General features: G+C 39.7%; 1 protein-coding gene across 4 annotated transcripts in view; it reads right to left on the bottom strand.

The window, feature by feature from the left end:
- The window catches only part of LOC124179955 (dentin sialophosphoprotein), a 74,748-nt gene that overhangs the window by 34,080 nt on the left and 21,661 nt on the right, over positions 1–19,007 (bottom strand). For all 4 annotated transcript variants that reach the window (XM_046564841.1, XM_046564842.1, XM_046564843.1 and 1 more), the window contains exon 7: positions 5,340–5,376. In XM_046564841.1, the coding sequence (XP_046420797.1) occupies positions 5,340–5,376 (37 nt within the window). The remainder of the gene's footprint in view (positions 1–5,339; positions 5,377–19,007) is intronic.

Below are 19,007 nucleotides of genomic sequence, written 5' to 3'. Positions count from 1 at the left end.
AATTCTTCCGTCATACTCGGAGCGCGCGTAGATATGTCAGTAAGTTGGAACGAAATACTAGTTTCAATGCGGAAAAAACGATAGACACGAAAAAGTAACGACTGGCTGAGAACGGTAGAGGCCTGCGTTATTATGCACGAAAGCCACGAGGAACGTTTGATGTGTACAAGGCTGGAGAGCCGAGCATCCCGTGCAGCGCGACGCGCCGGCGTTTTGCTGGGCTGTGCGCCCCGCGCCTCTGCGCCGCTCAGCCATTCGCCTCTTTGTCGTATCCGCTCACTTCGGTTCTCGCTCTCGCGCGCTGAATAAAAAAGCGTAGATTTCATTTCAATAACTATGGCCGCTGTATGATGTGCCAAAGCGGACCGTGGGGAATTTCTCGGGAAATACCCTTGGTTCCTTTGATGTCCGTCGTCGGCATACTGCAAGGGCGCTACGACGGCCTAAGATAAGGGCTAAGACGACGGTAACTGCCGCGATCTTGGCTGATGAGGACGTACCTGCTGGATTTATTTCAAACTGGAAACTGACAACAAGAGCGGTACGAATGGCGGGGGGGAGGTGAGAGAGTACGCGAGGTGACACGTCGGCCATGTCGGCGAGTAATTTTTGCGCACGTATGCGCGCGCAGCCACGGACATTGTTACGGGCATTTATAACACGGTTATACCCATACATACATATGCAGGTACATATGTATACATCGGTATTGCTCGCAAGATGGCTGACGGTTGATCCAAGGTTGATCCACCTTCCGTATTTCGTTGCAGCCCTGTATTGGAATGGCACCGTACGTGTTTCTTGCCGCGTACGCAAGACGCTTGCAAACCTTGGGAACAGGCGGGGCCACGCCAAGGCGGAACGAAGCGTACGACGCAAAATTCCCCAATGTACCGTATTCGGTTTTACCTACAGACCGTTGGAAGTACTCGTGCACGCATACGAGATTGGCCGAGGCTGCATCGAGTGCTTGAGCGGTCTGTTGGTGAACTTGCAAACGGTACGCTGGAAAGTTGTATCCCCGGCCCATTAAGAACGGACACAGTCGCGCGGTAAGGCAAGCTGCTGCAGCGAGAATAGCGACATCGTGTGTAGGTACACAGAACTTACGACGCGTGATCAACTTCACGGACGGCCGATAAGGTCGGGTGGTCGTAAGTCTTGTAAGCTGGTAACCCACTTGGAGCGGCTGGAGCCGGTTGTCGTTTAATCACGGAGCAATATGTGTAATGGTTGAAAGATAGATTTGTGTTCCATAAGTTTTATAGGTTCGATAGTTCCTGAAAGTTCGACAAATACTTAAGACGGTTGAACAGTTAAAAATCAATCCTTGTTTCATAATTTTATCGCAAGACGGTCGAGCGCCAAGTGTTTATCAAATTATTACATTTGAAAACTACGAAGTTTCCCTCAATGATGCACAATTTAGAAAAAAAAAATCAAGACAAAAGGGCGTAAAATATGAACTAAAATTACGATATCGATTATTTATTTCAAATCCCTTTAAACCGATGAAAAATTTGGTAGGTTCGTTCGGTTTCAGTCTGCGGTGGGTAATTTTACTTATTGGTAGAAAGTTATTCTCCAAAATACCACCGTCGCCATTTTTTTACATCACATCTCAGTATCGTTGAATATTTAACTTTCCAAGATTCCACTGATATTGAGTTTGATCAACAGATAGCAATTCGAAATTGAGTATTTTGGGGGGAAAAAAATTGGTTTAGCAAATTTATGAAAAATAGTTATGCAAACAAAGCGACCCATCACCGATTGAAATTGAACAATTCCACAATATTTTTCACCGTTTTCAAACAATTTAAAATAAAAAATGGTATCGAAGATCTTGTTCATAATGTAAGTCTTTATCCGCATTTCTAAGGCAAACACCATAGCTTACGAATGTAATATTTTGATAAATACTTGACGTGCGACCATCTTGTAATACGCATTATCAGAAAAGTATCGATCATCGACTGTACAGACTCTTTAATTTCTATTCGTGAAATGTAAATTCAAGCACTCAAAAATATGTGAAAGAGACTCGATGACAAAGAATTCCAAGTGATTCAAATTCAGGAAGTCCTCGCAAGATCCTCTGATCTTTTGGTAATTTAATTTTATAACGATTGTGGATAACGAGCTTCCTAGGAGTTCAACAGAATTTTCAAGAATTACTGTGCATCTGCAGGGGATAGATTAACTCTGTGAATTTGCTTTCCTTCATTTCTATTTATCGCTGATTCTTCATTTTATTTTTCTAATTATCTCAGAGAAATGCCTTTTTTGTCGAAGAAAAGATTTGTTTGTGATTGCAGGTTTGACGATCAACGCACGGGTGTCTTCTCTACGTTGCATTTACGGGCTGAAATTGAATGCTCCGTCGAAATTTAATCAATTTAGTGCTATACCATGTCTCCGAAATGATGAATTAATTCTGTTACTTGAATCTTCTTTTTTGATTGAAAAAAAAAAATCTAGGTATTTCAATTGAGTGTCAAAGAAATATTGTCGTGTTTGATTGACAATTCGTTAATAAAGTTTGGAAAATCCTCTTCTTTGTGCATGATCCTTACAAATCTAGTTCAACTACTATAAATCTCGTTATCGATAATTGTTGAAATAAATATTCATCAAAAGAAGGCCCTGTAATTTATATACTTGGAATTATTCACTTGTGAAATAGAACTGTCAAGAATCATTGAACCTGCAAAACTTGGAGGACCTTTGGAGGACCAAATATGTCTTCCAATAGTTACAATATCACGTTCGAATAGTTCGAAAACCATTTCAGTTCATTATAGATACTCAATTTAATGGCACACAGTAACACATTCACGGGGTGACCCATTAAATATAACAGGGTTATTCCATAGAAACAATCAGGCAATTCCACGCCACGACACATGATCCAGAAAAATCTAGGTGGAGTTAGTGTCGTAGAAACGATCGGAGACAGGCATTGCAGAAGTTGATGAATTCTACATATATCGAATGCGTTTGTCACGGTGCATCTTTATCTAATTCGTTGAATTTATGTTTTGGAATGCTGCAGCACGAGCAGTATCTCATAGTAAGTGAACGTTGTAAACAGTAACCTCAAAATTTGTGCTTCTACCAACACTGCATCGTAAGAGGAATTGAAAAAGAAACTATTTGCTACTTTTATATGATCCATGATACTTGAAATAGCTAAAACGTAAAACATTACTTTTCTCGAAGATTAACCGAGTCCAATTAATTGCACGGTCGTAGCTCCTCATACTTACCAGGATCACACTTTCATTTACTTTCACTGATAAGAAACATACTAATGCGATATACTTATACGTACTTTGAAGTTATGGTCTCAAGTTCTAGGACTTGAGGTCAAATTTTAGGCGGAATCGTTAGTATACGGAGTGCCTTAAAGGGTGAAGGTACTAGTGGTCGGCTACTATAGAACCATTTGATGGCGACAGTTATTTTTTCAGGGAAATCAATTATTATATATTATAATATATTACGCATATATTAATCAATTGTTTAGGCACTGAAAAAGTAATTGCGTTACGAAACTATAAATATAATGTAAGAAGAAAACGTGTGTAATCATGTTTAGAAATGTGTGGTTAACAAAATTGCTTTTAAAAGGTGATAAATTTGCCTAATAATGAAATGTAAAAATTTCCGATTAGTTTGGATTAATTTACATGATTTATTGGAAGTTATACGTTATTATGAAGGGTAAGTTCGGGTGAGATAGCCATCGGTAAGAGATGGCCCACAGTATAGTACAATACAATAAAATACAAATGATACTATACTGTGGGCCATCTTTTACCTATTTATCTTTTCGGGGAACGTGAGACAATATGGCAATCATAAAGTTTTGGCGAAAAGAATTTTTTTCAACTGCTGCAATCGTTAAGAAACGATATATGTATGTACTTCAAATAATTAGAATTGATCTCATTTTGAAGAAAATAATTTTTTTTGCCAAGACGTCCCACGCTACCTCATTATAATGCACGGTGAAATACACGATAACGTACAAATCCCAATAAATCATGTAAATTAATCCAATTAAGTTGTAAAAAGACAAATTACAATGAGTAATTCATCTGCGGTAAAAACAATCAGTACTTCTCAGATGACTGTAATCTGTGATCTAATGATGATGATCATAGTTCAAAAATCAGCTTCAAAGATCTATGCATGAATTTAAGAAATAGTAAAGAGTTTACGGCTATTTTAACTTTTAACAAAAAGTGGGAATTTCCCATATTTTACGAATGGGAAATGAAAATTAAAAAATCGATCTGTTAGACTTGAGCTAGACAGCTCATATTTTGGGAGGATTTATTTCCATCAAGCGTCAACATTTGAGGGGGTGAGAGGAAAGAAAAAAAAACTTTTTTTCAAACCACCCTAAATTGCCTACAGAAGTTTAATGCAATAATCGTATTTAAATTGGATGGAATTTGCACGGGACAGTGGTTTTATTATTGCAAAGTAAAGTTTTAAGCTTAATCGCTTCCGTGCGGTTCGGGTCTTGAAACGGCACTCGCTATAACGCAGGCACTTTGATTTTCAGGTGGGTCAATGGGCTTTGCAACACAATTCAACGGAATTTTTTATCTGGCTAGTAATTTCCTATTTTTTTTTTTTTTTTCTCCTTTGGTGCTTCGTTCTTTCTCTCAAAACCATGAATACAAAGTGGTAATCATTTTTAAAAAAATAATACCACTTTCCGAAATACTGTGAGTAATATGTTGGTAATTCCGTTATGCAAATAATACTAAAGGTTCATTTACTTGGAGTATTTCACTATCGGCAAGAATATCAAGCAACTCGAAATACACACTTTCATTTCAATTCAAACACTTGGGTACAATTTAAAAGCGATTGTCTCAACGATATTTTTATTTTACTTTTAATTTTTTCGTGATTTTACATCGAGTCGGACAGCTTCCTGTAAGAATCAATTTCGCATCACGAAAAAAAAATAAAAGTAAAATAACTCCGGTATGGTGCAGAGTTGTGTGTATAGAGTGCGGTTTGGAGATCGCTTCCAAATTTTATGCAGGTATTGCAACAAAAGTAAGAACAATTTTTATAATTTTCGTTGACCTAGCTCGATTACGACTTGCACGCCCGTACATTCTTAATTACAATAAATACTGACAAGCTGAAGACGGCTGGAGAAAATAAATCGCAAAACTTCGCACTTGTAGAAACTTATCGTGCAGCACACACATAACAATCATACTTGCAGAAATAATCAGCTGGCATCGCTATCATTATTAAATAATCGATTAAATTAGATGTCAATTATAAAAATGTTCATAAGTACTCACTTTGTGCTGCGATTTGATGATGCTGTGCAGCTGCTCTCTGTAAAAGATGAAGAAAGATAAGCGTCACTTTTCGCATTTTCAATGTTATACAAGTTGATAACGGACAAAACAACAAGTGATTCAAAAATTTCATCTCGTGAGAGTGGGGGTCAGGATATAATTTTCAGAGACCCGAAAATCTATTGTTTCAGAATTACTTCATGTAGAGTCGAAATGATGAAAAGTTCAGATGTAGAAAGGTAAAGTATGGAAAACCAAAACATATAATCGTTGAAAATTTTCTATACTTTTATTCGTTCAGCCGATTTTATATTTTAGAGAAAGTGCAAAGTTCGAATATTTTAGAAGAATTAACGACGGAGCCAGGAATCGAACCTGGTGTCTAGAGATGCTTTACCAGAGACAAGCTCCACTAGACCACCTAGCCGACCTGACTACAATGTCATTAATTTCTCTCATCACCTGTATGCGAATTTGTTTTGGTTTCGTGCGCCCTGTATTTGAATAAGTTTCAGAACTCGTCGCAAGAGGCACATTAGATATGTATGTGGCTGTTTACGAGTGTAACTCAGTACACTACTCTATTTAGCCAATTAGAACGGACCCAGCCGTCCATGAGAACGATACGAAGGAATCATATCTATTGTTTTAGCGAGAAAAAATGCTAGAGATTTTATATTTTGGATTTCCATACTTTGAATCTCATACATCTCGACTTTCTCATATTCCGACTTAGTATGCTCTAAAAAAATTTGAAATAGATTTTTGCGTTTTAGCAAATTTGATGTAACGACCCTTCCAGTATCCGATCTTTGGGAAATATTTTTAATTTCAGCCAACTCAGAAATAAAGTAATATAATTGCCAACGTGATGACGATACTCGAAGTACAGATGGTCTGACAGATTTTTAAATCGACACAGCCAATCATCGATGGTCGATTTGTTTGATTAGAATGTTATTTCCTGATGTCGTACGGCCAAAGCAAGTGGACTGCTATTGCGAGGATTCCGATTTAGACCACGCTCGCCCAAGATACGAATGCTCCTTTGTGATATGTGGACAACAGGAATTAGGATCCTCGCTGCCGTTTGCTCCGGTACAGGGGCGCCACTATGACTTGTAGTTTTTCGCGTAAACTTCAATGTAATAATACTGTTTGCGAGCGATTTCCGTGAGCGGGCGTGTGACAACGAGTGGTGAAAAATACGAAAAGTGAACTGTCGACGAATTAAAAGAAGAGCAATTCAAGAAACGTTAACAGTCACGTCATGTATATCCAACCGTGAATATAGGTTGTGTCTAACCATTCCACTCAGTGAATCGAATTTTAATAGACTTCTTTCAGCTAATACATGCGCTGTATCCCTAAACCTCTTTAACAGATAATTCAAGTGAATAGTAATGTAACAAACATCAATACTCAGCACCGTCCGCGAGATTTTTATTAAAGAAAAAACTGCCCGGGGGTATCTGAGACGATTTCAAAGTAATGATCAACTGTTACTGGGAGCATGTTTGAAATATTACTAACTGGTGGCAGGTACCAGGCTATTATACACTGACAACGAGGAAATAAGTATCACGTAAAAGTAGTTCTAATTTTCCAATTGGACAGTTTAGTGAGATTTCGTGACAAATACCTAACGTAGTTCAATCAACTATATCGATAATAACTAACCCCCCCCCCCCCCGCCCCCCCGTGTGTGCATACAAAACACACAATATATATTGTTGAAAACAGTCAACTCATACAATGCTCAAATGTTGGCGGAAGTAACAGTCTTCAGTCAAGGGCTCAAAGCAACGATACAGTTAATTAATTGTTTCTACTACATTTGAATAATGGGATTCCCGATATCGCTTTTTTCGATGCACAAACGTAGAAATTACAGACGGATATTTCTTCATTGCCGAATACGCGTATTGCTGCAGGCGTAGCCGTTCTAGTCGCGTAAGCGACCCTCTTTATCTCTCTTTCCGTGGTGTCGCGTGCACCAACGAACAGACGACCCTGTAAGTAGAAATATTATTTTTGTCCCAACCCTCTGAAAAAACGCATTTTCGCGTACCTGAAGCGGGCGCAAAATTGCCGTTTTCATACACACTCGCGAGCTAGCGAAGACACGGCAGAGTTTCAGCGATTTTTCCATCAAACGGCATGGTTTGTCATCGTTTTAAAAAAAAATTACACCTGTCCGTGAGTAGAAAAACAATATCGGCATTGAGACTGATGTGAGCGCAGCGATAGAGAGCGATAGTCGTCCCCTAATGATTTCACATCTATTATAATAATTGCAAGTAAAACTGTCTTGATGCTGGTATTCATGCATAGTCGGATCTTGTGTTACAGAGAGTCTGGTTAGTTTTACGATTCGCCGTGTCTTGTGCGATGGAAATTAGATGTACCCTCGCTCTGAAGTTGTGGATGAGATTTTTTTCAAAATAGCATGCTTCTTGAAACCAAAATCCATTGACAAATGTTCGAAAAAGTTTGTTAGCAGGTTAAAAGAAGAAAATTGGAAAAGAATTTAACATGGGGATCAAAAGGATAATATCGAAATTTCGTACATACACTGGAAGTTCTCAAAACTGACAAATGGGATCGAGATGAATATTTTTGCGCATAAGTAAGAAACTGTGAGGTAATTTATGGAATTCATGCTATGTTACGTCATTAGCTTTATGCAGAGAAAGCAATAAAATATTGTCAAGTATTTACAACTTCCGGATGATTTCGGTAACTTATGTTGCCAATGTGTGGCCTCTCGGAAACCAATAAATAAAAAATTTGCTAAATAACCCAGTTTGTTAATCCCCTGATTTTTTTAACTTCTTGTTTCGATGTTTTCAGAGAAAAAAGGACGTATCGTAATCACCCCTAATATGAAAAGTTTTGAAGTCTAAATATTCGCCTCCAAACATTTTGAGATGGATGTCTGCGTGCGTGCGTGCGTGCGTGTGTATTTGTGGGTGTGTTACCGGATTTTGATGATTTTGGTCTAAACGGACGCGGCTTTTCCAAACTATAACTGACTAGATTCTAACTTTGATTGCTTCGGCACTTTTTGAATCATTTAAATACCAAATTTATAGAAAATTAAATAAATATGATATCTCGAGAAGGGATCAACGTATTCGAATGAAAATTGGTACCGTGCGGTATTTTGGGTCAGTGACTACGAATTTGACATTGGGCTTCCAAAGTGCCAATGAGATAATGACATTATTATTATTATTCATATTATTATTATTTTTAGCTTGAAACTAGTTTGAAGCCGGGAGGTATACAGTCTGGCTCATCAGCCCAGAATCACTTGTTTTTGCTGGGTTATCCATAATGATTTATCATCTCCGAATTCACAATGATCACGCTCGGGACTTGTTGACGGAACGAAGCGTGACCGCGCGCTACTGCATTCCCTATACGGTAGTTGGTGGGGAGAATAGAGTCACTGATCCTAGTAACTTTTAATGCAGTGACCAAACGCGCGGCTAGCATAAAAAATTTTATTCGCGTAGCAACGAGGGTACCTCCTGCATACCGCCTGGGTTGGACCATATTTAATTAACTACATGTCAAATTAAAGCTTTCGTTTCCACACAGGGTAAGTCGTGCATGCGTCACTGACCAATTACGGAACGGATTATTATTTTCCGAGTGAAAATTTTAATATAACTAGATTCTAAATGATTTCCGTTAGGCTGCTGCGTGCAAGTGCTTGGAAGCTCTGCAAAGCGCTACAGGGTAAACGTATTCACTGCATTTCCGTCGGTATGGCCGCAAATTTCCTGCCCACGTGGTCATTCGCAACTGCTTGCAACGTTGCCAAGCTCCTAAATTATTATGCAGTGGCGTCGTACCGAAGACCTATAGGATGAACTGCGCACGAGAGGCGAAAAAGCAAACGCTGGCGAGAGGGAGCGAAGGAGCGTGTTTCGGGGCTGGCTCTGCCTCTTTTTTATGCATAGCCAGTACTTGATAGAAGAGGACGGAGCGCACAGAGCAATCCATCCCTTAAAACGTTGCGTCGCGTCGCGATATAATATGTTCCATTTTGTAGGTGGATATCCGTTGAGCCAATTGCAGCGTAAAAGTCACTACCACCAGCCTTAAGTGTGTATGTCAGTATTACTCTATCATTTTTTGGAACGAAGTTCCTTATCGCTCGTTCACCGTAGGGGCTAGGCGGAAAAAAACGACACCAAAAAACCGACACTTTTTGGCTATAGTGCTCGTTTGCTATAGTGCGCGCGATCTCCCTCTCTCTCTCTCTCTCTATTCCAGCGTGTGCGCGCGCTCTCTCTCTCTGTCTCAGCGCTTGGGGTGGGAGACGGCAGCAGCGGTCTCTCTCACTCACAGCGCACGACTATACTTCGCCCCTCTTTCTCTCTCCTACAGCGTACAACTATACTTTGGGCCGCAGCGCGCACTCTCACAGCGTACGTCTATACTTTGCCTCTCTTTCTTTCTCATAGCTTTCCCACTTTCTCTCTCTCTCTCTCACACAGCGCTCGAAAAGAAAACAAGCGGCATCAGTATAGCGTCTCTTTGTAGCGTAAGGAACTTCGTTCGTACCGGCTGTCCCATGACAGCTCTCATTTTTTTTATTTGTTTATTCAGTTTCGGAGGAAAGCTTTAATCCATGGTTCAAAAGTTCTGCCATCGACAGTTCTTACAACCGTGGAGAAAAATTGAAAAATAATCAAAGTGCACGCATTTATAATAATAAAAAAAAAAAAAAAAAAAAAAAAAAAAAAAAACCAAGAATCAACATTAATAAATTTTCAATACTGTAAACTCGAAACTGCGTGTGAAAATTTTCTTTCAAGACACCGTTGTTTCCACTAATTATTTCGACGCGGACAATTTTACGCCCGAAGCGATGGTAAGAGGTGATGAGCATTAAATAATTCGCGTTGTTTACAAGTTGATAAAAAAAAAAAGAATATAATCAATAAATGGTCACGCCTTGAGATAGGGTAGTCGAAATGGTAAGCGCTGACATGTAAGAAGGAGTCTGCTTGTTTTGGCCGTACTGTGACAGTTGAAACTTCGAAGCGAATTCAGGAGGTGACAGAAAACCCCTTATAACATTTAAGGATAAGTATTTAAGGGGGGTGGAGATGGCATCTGTTCACCTATTACCGATAGTACTGTATAGTAGAAGTGGCAATGCAGGAAAGGTTTCAAATTACATTTTGCAAGATCAGACGGACACCGGATGCCTCCAGGCTCCTGGAATCCAAAGAACGACTTCTAGGTTTATTGTTAACACCAAGATAATCGCCATCTTTTTTGCCACTTTTGATCCAACGAAAGTACGACGACATGTTTTTATTTGAGGGGCGTACACCGTCGCAGTTTATGTCTCTGATTAAGTTCACAGCACTTGCGACACGTTGACACCGTTTGTCGAAACTTGCGTTGATAGGTATCAGTTAAGTTGTTACCAAAACTGCAAGGACGTTGATGCAGTAGTGATTCGCGGTATGATCGGGTATCATAAACCAGTACTAATTCCGCAGTACAATTACATGGCGATTTTTACCTTATACGCGATCGTATAACAATAGTGCTCCGTCTATTTAAACCATACGCACTATATGATAACGGCAAATTTTAAATTTCTCTAAGAATTGTTGCAACCTTGAAAAGGTCTCTCTCAGATCAATTTCTGTCGCCTACGCATAGCTCAACAGTGTTTTCACCGAGGAAGACAATCGATGATAGTATAAATGTAACGTCAGTCCATACGGGAGAGTACTCTGAAGTTGACGGACAGCGCGTTAAACACAATTAGGAGATGAGTATGCTTATCAATTATCACTGATGTGTAGTCAACACTACCGCCGTGCTGTCATAATTCGTGTCAACGGGATTGTTTCAACGTTTTATGCCTATTCTTAGAACTTTGATCGAAGCATACGGAGAGGAATTTTATGTGTCAGTCAAAATTGCTGCAAAAACCGTGACATAATTGATCAGCGTTCTCGTGATATGAGAAAAGTTGCGCGTGGGTACGATGTGAAAGATCGATGTCGCAGCCTTGGCGCCAAAATATAACGCCACTATTACACATACATGTGTGTAAAAAAGTATATACGTCATCCCATAGGGAATTACGAGAAAAGAAATCACGGTCGATTCCCCGCTCTTTCCAATTTCTTTAACGTTGGTACACACCTTGTTTCATCAGGATACGTACAAATGTGTACTTGTTAATATTATGTGCTTTCTAATTAGTTTCATACAAATCCAATTGACCTTACTATTCGGCCTCAGGAAGTGGAAAAGCCGGCATCGAATACCTCTGAATTATCAACAATTTTTTAGTATTACATTAGGAGTGTGGAAGTAGTGTAAAAATTTTCCATAGGTTGCAATATTGCCAATAATCACTTAGATCCAACGATTACATTAAATACTTCCAAAGCAGAATGTTATTCAGTTGGGGATGCGTGTCTTATTGCTAGGGAATAATAATTAAACATTCCCGGCGCTGAGTAATTTCATTATTTACGCAGTTTCACGATTAAATGCAAGCCATACGGTTATACCCTTTGGACCATTTCTCATTCCTTAGGCTTTGAAAGGGGGCTTGATAAATGGTGAGAATATACGGTAAATACTGCGATTGATGAAATAAGTGAAGAAAGCGAAATTAAATTGAAACTTGACCCATTTCAGGTTCTGGATGTAATATATTTATATCTCCCCGTTGTCGCGTCGACGGCTAAACAGCTCGGTTATTTCCATTGCAAACATCGCATTGTTGGTAACCCCAGGTTACATCGTACGATCATCGCTAAGGTGACGGTTAACAAAAAAGCAAGGCGTAGTAAGCGTGATGTGTGTGCGACCGTGGTCTTACACCGTTAAATCTGAGTGCGTAGGACGCAAAAATTTGTCTTTCTTGTTTGTTAAGTTCAAGTTATTTTATAACGCCGCTTCTTGTAAAATTACGGCAATGAACTCGTCTGTGTGATAGCAATAAATGAACCGTAAATCCCATCCGAATGAAGAACCGAGGTCGTTCTACTTAATCGGGACAGAACTTTCTTTATCCCAGTCTCAAAGGATTGAGTAGACTGATTACTTATTTATGAGTCAAAGTATAGAATTACAGGTGATAATTTCCATTATTTCAAATTTTCACGTCGGCAACAATCTCATACCTGATTCAGTTCAAGTTGAAACTTACAGTCAAATTCAGTGATTAAAGAATCTAGCTTAAATTTTTGTTGACCCTTATTCTTTTCGATTCGGTTCTTGGGATACTCTCCGAAATATTCGGCAAGTACCTTCTGTCGATCAGCAGTCCATCTATCTCCGATGGGCTGTACGATAACCCTGCATGCCGTTCGCGGTTGTTATTATAAATCTTTCGAGGGTGAATTCAGTAGCCGCTGAAGGAGTGTTGTGCGCCTTACAAGTTTGTAGATTGCTGAATCTGTCTATAGATTACATCAATGTTAAACATGGAATATCAGAATTTCAGTGAGAGAATTTAAATGCCTGAGCTACGATGGAGTATACGCACGCAACCCATTTTATGTGACAAATAAACCGTTCATTACCGAATCTTTCGTTATTTTTTCCGGAAGCTGGTTCCGTAAGCCGTTGCGAAAACCGATGAAATATTAAAGCACTCGTTTTAGGTAAACTAATGTTCCTTGACGAGGGTATAAGTAAACACGCGATTCGTATAATGAAGACGCAGTGGTATCCGCACCGACGTTTCATGCACGATAGCCGAATAATTAACTAATACGGTATTTTGTCGAGTAATTTTTTCACCGCTACAGAGACCACAGACAGCTGCATTCGTCCCAGAGCAATATATTACTTGCGGCAACCAAGTCTATACCCACGCATATTGCAATCGTACAATATAATACGTACAGTAGGCGCATTAACTTGGTCTTGCTACTTTCAAAATTATCGCTATTTATTGTACCGACTTTTTGCCCACTACAAACCTGCCTGCCACTATTCTAATTGTTAACGAGACCCTGTTGCCTAGTCGTCGTCGTGCGATTAAACAGATGTGAAACAGCTGTGTAAATGAGACTTAAGGATGTCATAACCCCCCCCTCCCCCGCCGCGCGTTCATGCTGACAATTTTCTACATAGCTTCTAGCTACAACAACTGTATAAATTTCCGTACATACTCGCGTTGCTTTGGTTAAGCAACAGCTGTGCGTACCTGGTACCCGTACAGGTACTTGGCAACTCGTCAACATACGCGTTCAGACAAGCCAAAGATAAGTAAAAATCAAAATGAATTACGATTAGTTCTTTAACGTAGTGCAAGCTGTGTTCAACGTCTGAATATGCGACGCAATTTTAAGGAATATACGACGAGAAATGATACGGCCGAGTGTTTCACCATCGATAACACATGCCCATTGGTAACCAGATTGTAGCGATGCAAGTTTATAACGTTCTTTCTACTGTACATTGATTGCACTCAAGCGGATTTTCGTTGTTATCTTATATGATTTTTTTCATTCCATCGCTTCGAGCTCAACCTGTGAAGAGAAGAAGCAGGGATCGCACATAGCGTAAGTAGGTATTAAAGTGCCGTACTTCGAAATAATATTTAGGGGAGAGATGGGTGACATGGGCCCACTGAGGGAGGAATAGCGTTGGACCAATTTCTATGACGCAATTTGATTGTTTTGGGCCTCAAAATAAATTTCATGCGTTATCGGCATTTTTTGAAACTCCATTTGATTGTATAGGGGGCAGATTTTACCCGCCGGGGCCTCTTTTGCCCGCCTCTCCCCTATATACAATACGATGAAGTTTTCTCGACCGATGTTAAGAATATGAAGGTAACGAAATCTTGGGTGTTTTGGTAAATTTTCAATGTAAATTACGTATTACATTACTATAATATTATATTACATAAATTATGTATGTATATTATTGACTTCTCCGCTCACGCGCCCTCACACAACATCTAGAAACGTCAATAGAAGTCTAATTTTTCAACCGATGATGGCCGGCCGTACACGACCGAACAATCTTAATAAAATATTACATTGAAAATTGACCGCAACACCCAAAATTTCCTTACCTTCTTACATAGACGATACGTAGACCTACGGGTCTCCAAGATCTCTGCACAGACACCGTGAGAGTCTTGTGAAACAGGTGGTTCTCGCGTGAACCATTGTGCAGTGAGTTGTCCGCTTCTGTATACCGTAAATGTAAAATTCATCGAATAATTCACAAGACTTCCCGGGATGGATATTATACATTAGGATGAAGTTAATAACGTTACTGTAACGTTGCACGTTTAGGGAAAATCGCTAATTCGCGCCTTTATGACTTTTCGAAATTTAGTAAACGAGTATAAACAAAATACACACTGACTCTGAAAAGCCAAAACCTTGAAAGTCATTCTAAAATAGTTCAATAATGATTTTTTCTCCTGATACATCGTTTCGTTAACGTTACTAACTTGAGCTTCGTTATTCTACACAATAATACCACTATGTCAAGTCACGAACGGTGAAAATTCATAATCCAACGACATAACTGTTTGTATAAGGTATTTTTTCCACACCACAGTTTTTATCAGTCAGGCTTGACACTATTCTTACTCTTGACAACTTGCTAATGTTTCTTCGCAACCCTGGTATTGGTTATGAGTAGATCATAGGGGTACAGAAATATGGTTTTATGCTTGCATTTTGTGTGATACATGAGCTTAGACCGCAAATCTTCATGCCTAACCGTTCCGCTTTGGCATCCTTTTTACACCTGTACGCATTATGTTCGGTAGAATTTCCAGACTTCAAGAGTTATTCCTATGACCGCCGAATAAATTACACACTGTTTGGATGTGCGTCACTTAGCTGACGGATAACGAATGCTAATTGATTTACCGCATACGTATCTTAATTATACACACGCGTATACGATATATAACATGTAAGTTTCAAGTTTGAATCGTCTAGCACTGAGAATATTAATAACTTTTTCGACACCTATATGTACAGCTGATTAGTAACTGATAAAACAAAAAAATTCCTGCGACGTGAAGATTTTCATTTTCGGCCGAGTTGTAACTATTTCAACGTGAGTAATGGGATTATGCATGCAGATTGGAAAAATTTATATTCCGATAGAGAATGTAAGGAGTGGAGCATCATCGACGATGTTTAGGAATCTGTACTATCTGACTGCAGGTGAACGGTTAGCTGGTTAGCACCTGATTGTAACCTGCAACGATTCGCCTGGTCGTATAATACATTTTAGTTCCGGTTACCGCTCAGTCCTTGACTATTTTCATTTTTTACCACAATCGAAGAATATAATTCTAGGTACAAAGTGAAAATTGTTTTTGTAGCTGTTACCAGAAAGTCTAGTATCCGTTACTATTCCTTCTCGTTACGATCACCGTTACTATATTTTCTTTTAACCGTTGCGAAAATTTAATGCTTGTGCAAGAATAAATTGACGTTAAAGCCTTGTTTAACTAAAAAATTACAGTAAACCGAACAAACTGATTTTGCTTTGCAATAACCAAAAAAAGGTTAGACAATAGCGCAAAATGGTTTCGTGTACCTCGTTTTTCGTAATCCCAACAATATTCAGTTTGTTTTAACGATACCTGTTTTGTTGAATTTTCCTAGTTACCGTATCAAATGAAATTTTTCTCAGCGTGATTTGGACGTAGATGTGAGTGTAGAAAAATCTAAGCTCGTAGAAGTTGCGGTGAGAAATTGCGGTTTTATGTTACAAATAAAGCCGAGTCAACGACAAGGTCAGCGGCAAAATACATTTCAACCATTATCAAAGGAGGCACATTTGAACTACACGAATATGATCATTTACGCTGCAGTGACGAGTGCGAGTCTCCGCATTCGCGGTCTATTGGCTATGTGCATCACCTCTTGGCTCGTGTCAGGTGGATACTTGGTAATATGTATGTGGTTCCCCTATCATAAGGAGTCATTCAACAGTTTCCTCAAGTACCGCGGCATACCAGCGAACCGGTAGCCATTTTTCAATATTACAACATGTTTAATATCACAACGATGTGCGTAGAAGCGCATAACAGACGTGTAAAGTCTGTATAATATAGCATATTTATAATATACTGTATTGGGACCGTGCAATCGTGTTCTCGTATATCACTACTATATTATACCGCGATAAAATGAAGCGAGTAAATTTTTAGTAAGGCTGAGTCGGTGACTGTGATGAAAGAAAATGCACACGCGTGCCCCGCACTCGCGGCCGCTTATACTCAAGCTAACGTTGGAAGCAATTTGTCATTGAACAGTATGCAGGTTTTGCGAGTGAACAAGTCGCCGCGTGGAGGAGAGTGACGCTCACGATCAGCGAGTGCCGCAACGCTTGAGCGACGACTCTGAACTGGAACTGATTGCGAGTGTACTAGACAATTACAAACTTGCGCTGTCTCCGTAGTCGTTCCTCCCACCGCAACACGCCACGCTACGCCAGACCACGAGCTTCGGCTCGGTGGTATAATTCGCGGACAAAAATAAATTGTGCAAGAGGCAAGGTGTCTTTTATTCCCTCTTTACCGTTTCGCTTCCGCAAACATGTGTCGAGACAAAAAAAAAAAAAAAAAGAGGTGTCGCAGAATGAGGAAGAAAAGCCACAGTGGTCGGAAGCTGTACAGCCCACGAATGAATGTCCAGATTCCTCCAATTGTAAGAAACTTTTGGTCTAGCTTACTTTTTTTTCACATCTGACGGACGGCTATTACCGCGTCTTATTCACCTACATATCTGTCTGGCACTGTTTGTACAACTGTTCAACCGCACCAATTAACGCTAGCAAGATAACGACACGTGAGGATCTTTCGTCAGTTTTGGGAGGTAAATATGTGCTTCGTAAGCGTAAAAAAAATCCGATTGGGTGTTGCAGGGAAGCGTATAGCACACACACTACATCACGCTTGAACAACGCTACATTCGATGGTGAAGTGTCATCGTTCCATTTGTTCGAAAAGTTGCACATTTTCATTCTTATCGTCATTAATTGTTTAGAGGGTGGGTCGGGGCGACACGAGCACCCTTGGAAGTCTTGTTTTGTGACAAACTGGTACGCAACATCGGTTGAGCATTTTGAATGAGTTGATATAAGTATATATATATATTGTAAAGCAAGTGGGTATTTTCGTCGCAGATACGGGAACATCGTTGAACAAGGATATTCATTCTGGGGACATTCGACAAGTATGTTCGATTTGTTGTTGTTTTTTTAATTCTTTTACAGATTTTAGTCCCCTCCTCCCCTCATATAACGATATTGGTTCGTTCACTTCAACCCCCCTAAAATGTCACATAATAAAGCGACCCCCCCCCCCCTCCCGCAGCCGCCGCCGCCGCCGCAGCTCAATGATCATATCATAGTTATCCACGGCCTTCTCAAAAGTGAACGTATTCGTTGAATGACCCCCCTCTAAATCAAGGATATTGGCTACTGGCATGAAAGTGGGGAGAAATGGATGAAAATTAATCGGGATATCGACATAGCGGATATTAAATAAGGGAAAAAGACGTTGCCCGTCTCCTCTCTCTTGCCCCCGATAATCTTACTTCATAAAAAACAAAAAAATTAAAATTCAATTGCTGGTCGTATTTAAAGGAAGGTGGGAGTGTCGACGAAGTAACCAAATCATATTTTAGTTTTCTTTTCTACACAGTAACGAAATCGTGTCAAACTGCGAAATGATGTGGTGTTGGCTCAAACAAGGTGAAAAAGTTTACGAAAACACTCAACATACTAGTAACGGATTCTCACTTGCTTTGATGTTATGGTATGATAGTGATATCTGAATCTTCTATGTTTTCTGTATTTTCACATCAAGTTTGCGAACTTTTCTCAATTACAACGGAAGCATAAGTGTACTAGTAAATTCTATCATTTCCCAACATTTGAAGCTATTTTATTACTCTGGAAAGCAAAAAAATATGTAAAACACGATTTGCTCACTTCGTCAACACTCCGACGTCCCCTTGAGCCACTACTGCGAGTAAGCTTTGAGAAGTTACCGGCTATAGAGGGGAGCGCAGAGAGGTGAAGGTGGTCGAACGTGACCAAACTATACCGAAGATAGCCGACCGTCACACGGGTTAGTTTAGACCTTACGATTAGACTATGATTTAGAAAATCGATACGGACCATCGGAGTGGTAGGGATGTTCCAAAGTAATGTGACAGGGATGGCTTACGATGTACAGACGTTTACGAAAATGTCTCGTGCGTGCTAACTTTTAAAATCTCGTAAGCCTTTGCGATTCAGTTTTACAATATTGCATAGACTTTGGAACACAAACGTGGCAACGCTGGTCTCAAATTTGGCAACGTTTACTCTCCTAAGGGGGGGCGTAGCTTCCTTCCCTGGCGCATTAGTTAGCCTCTTCCGTCTTTTTCTCATTACCCGGCGGTAGACCTCCCAACACTTTAGCATAGACAATGCCTGGTCCAACTTGTATGGCTTAAAGACGAATTTCTAACTAATGACCATACGAGCAAGAAAGCGATAGAGTACGTGTAGAGAAAGGTGGGAGTAGAGCGTATGTCGCACAAGTGATGGGTTTGTGGTCACTTATCAGGCAGAGAAGAAAGTTCAAAGATTTCTCCCTCTCTCTTTACACCACAATCGGATAGACATGTT

The sequence above is a fragment of the Neodiprion fabricii genome, chromosome 4 (genome assembly GCF_021155785.1).
Source record: "Neodiprion fabricii isolate iyNeoFabr1 chromosome 4, iyNeoFabr1.1, whole genome shotgun sequence".
NCBI classification, from domain to species: domain Eukaryota; kingdom Metazoa; phylum Arthropoda; class Insecta; order Hymenoptera; family Diprionidae; genus Neodiprion; species Neodiprion fabricii.
This window is presented reverse-complemented; position numbering and strand designations above follow the sequence as displayed.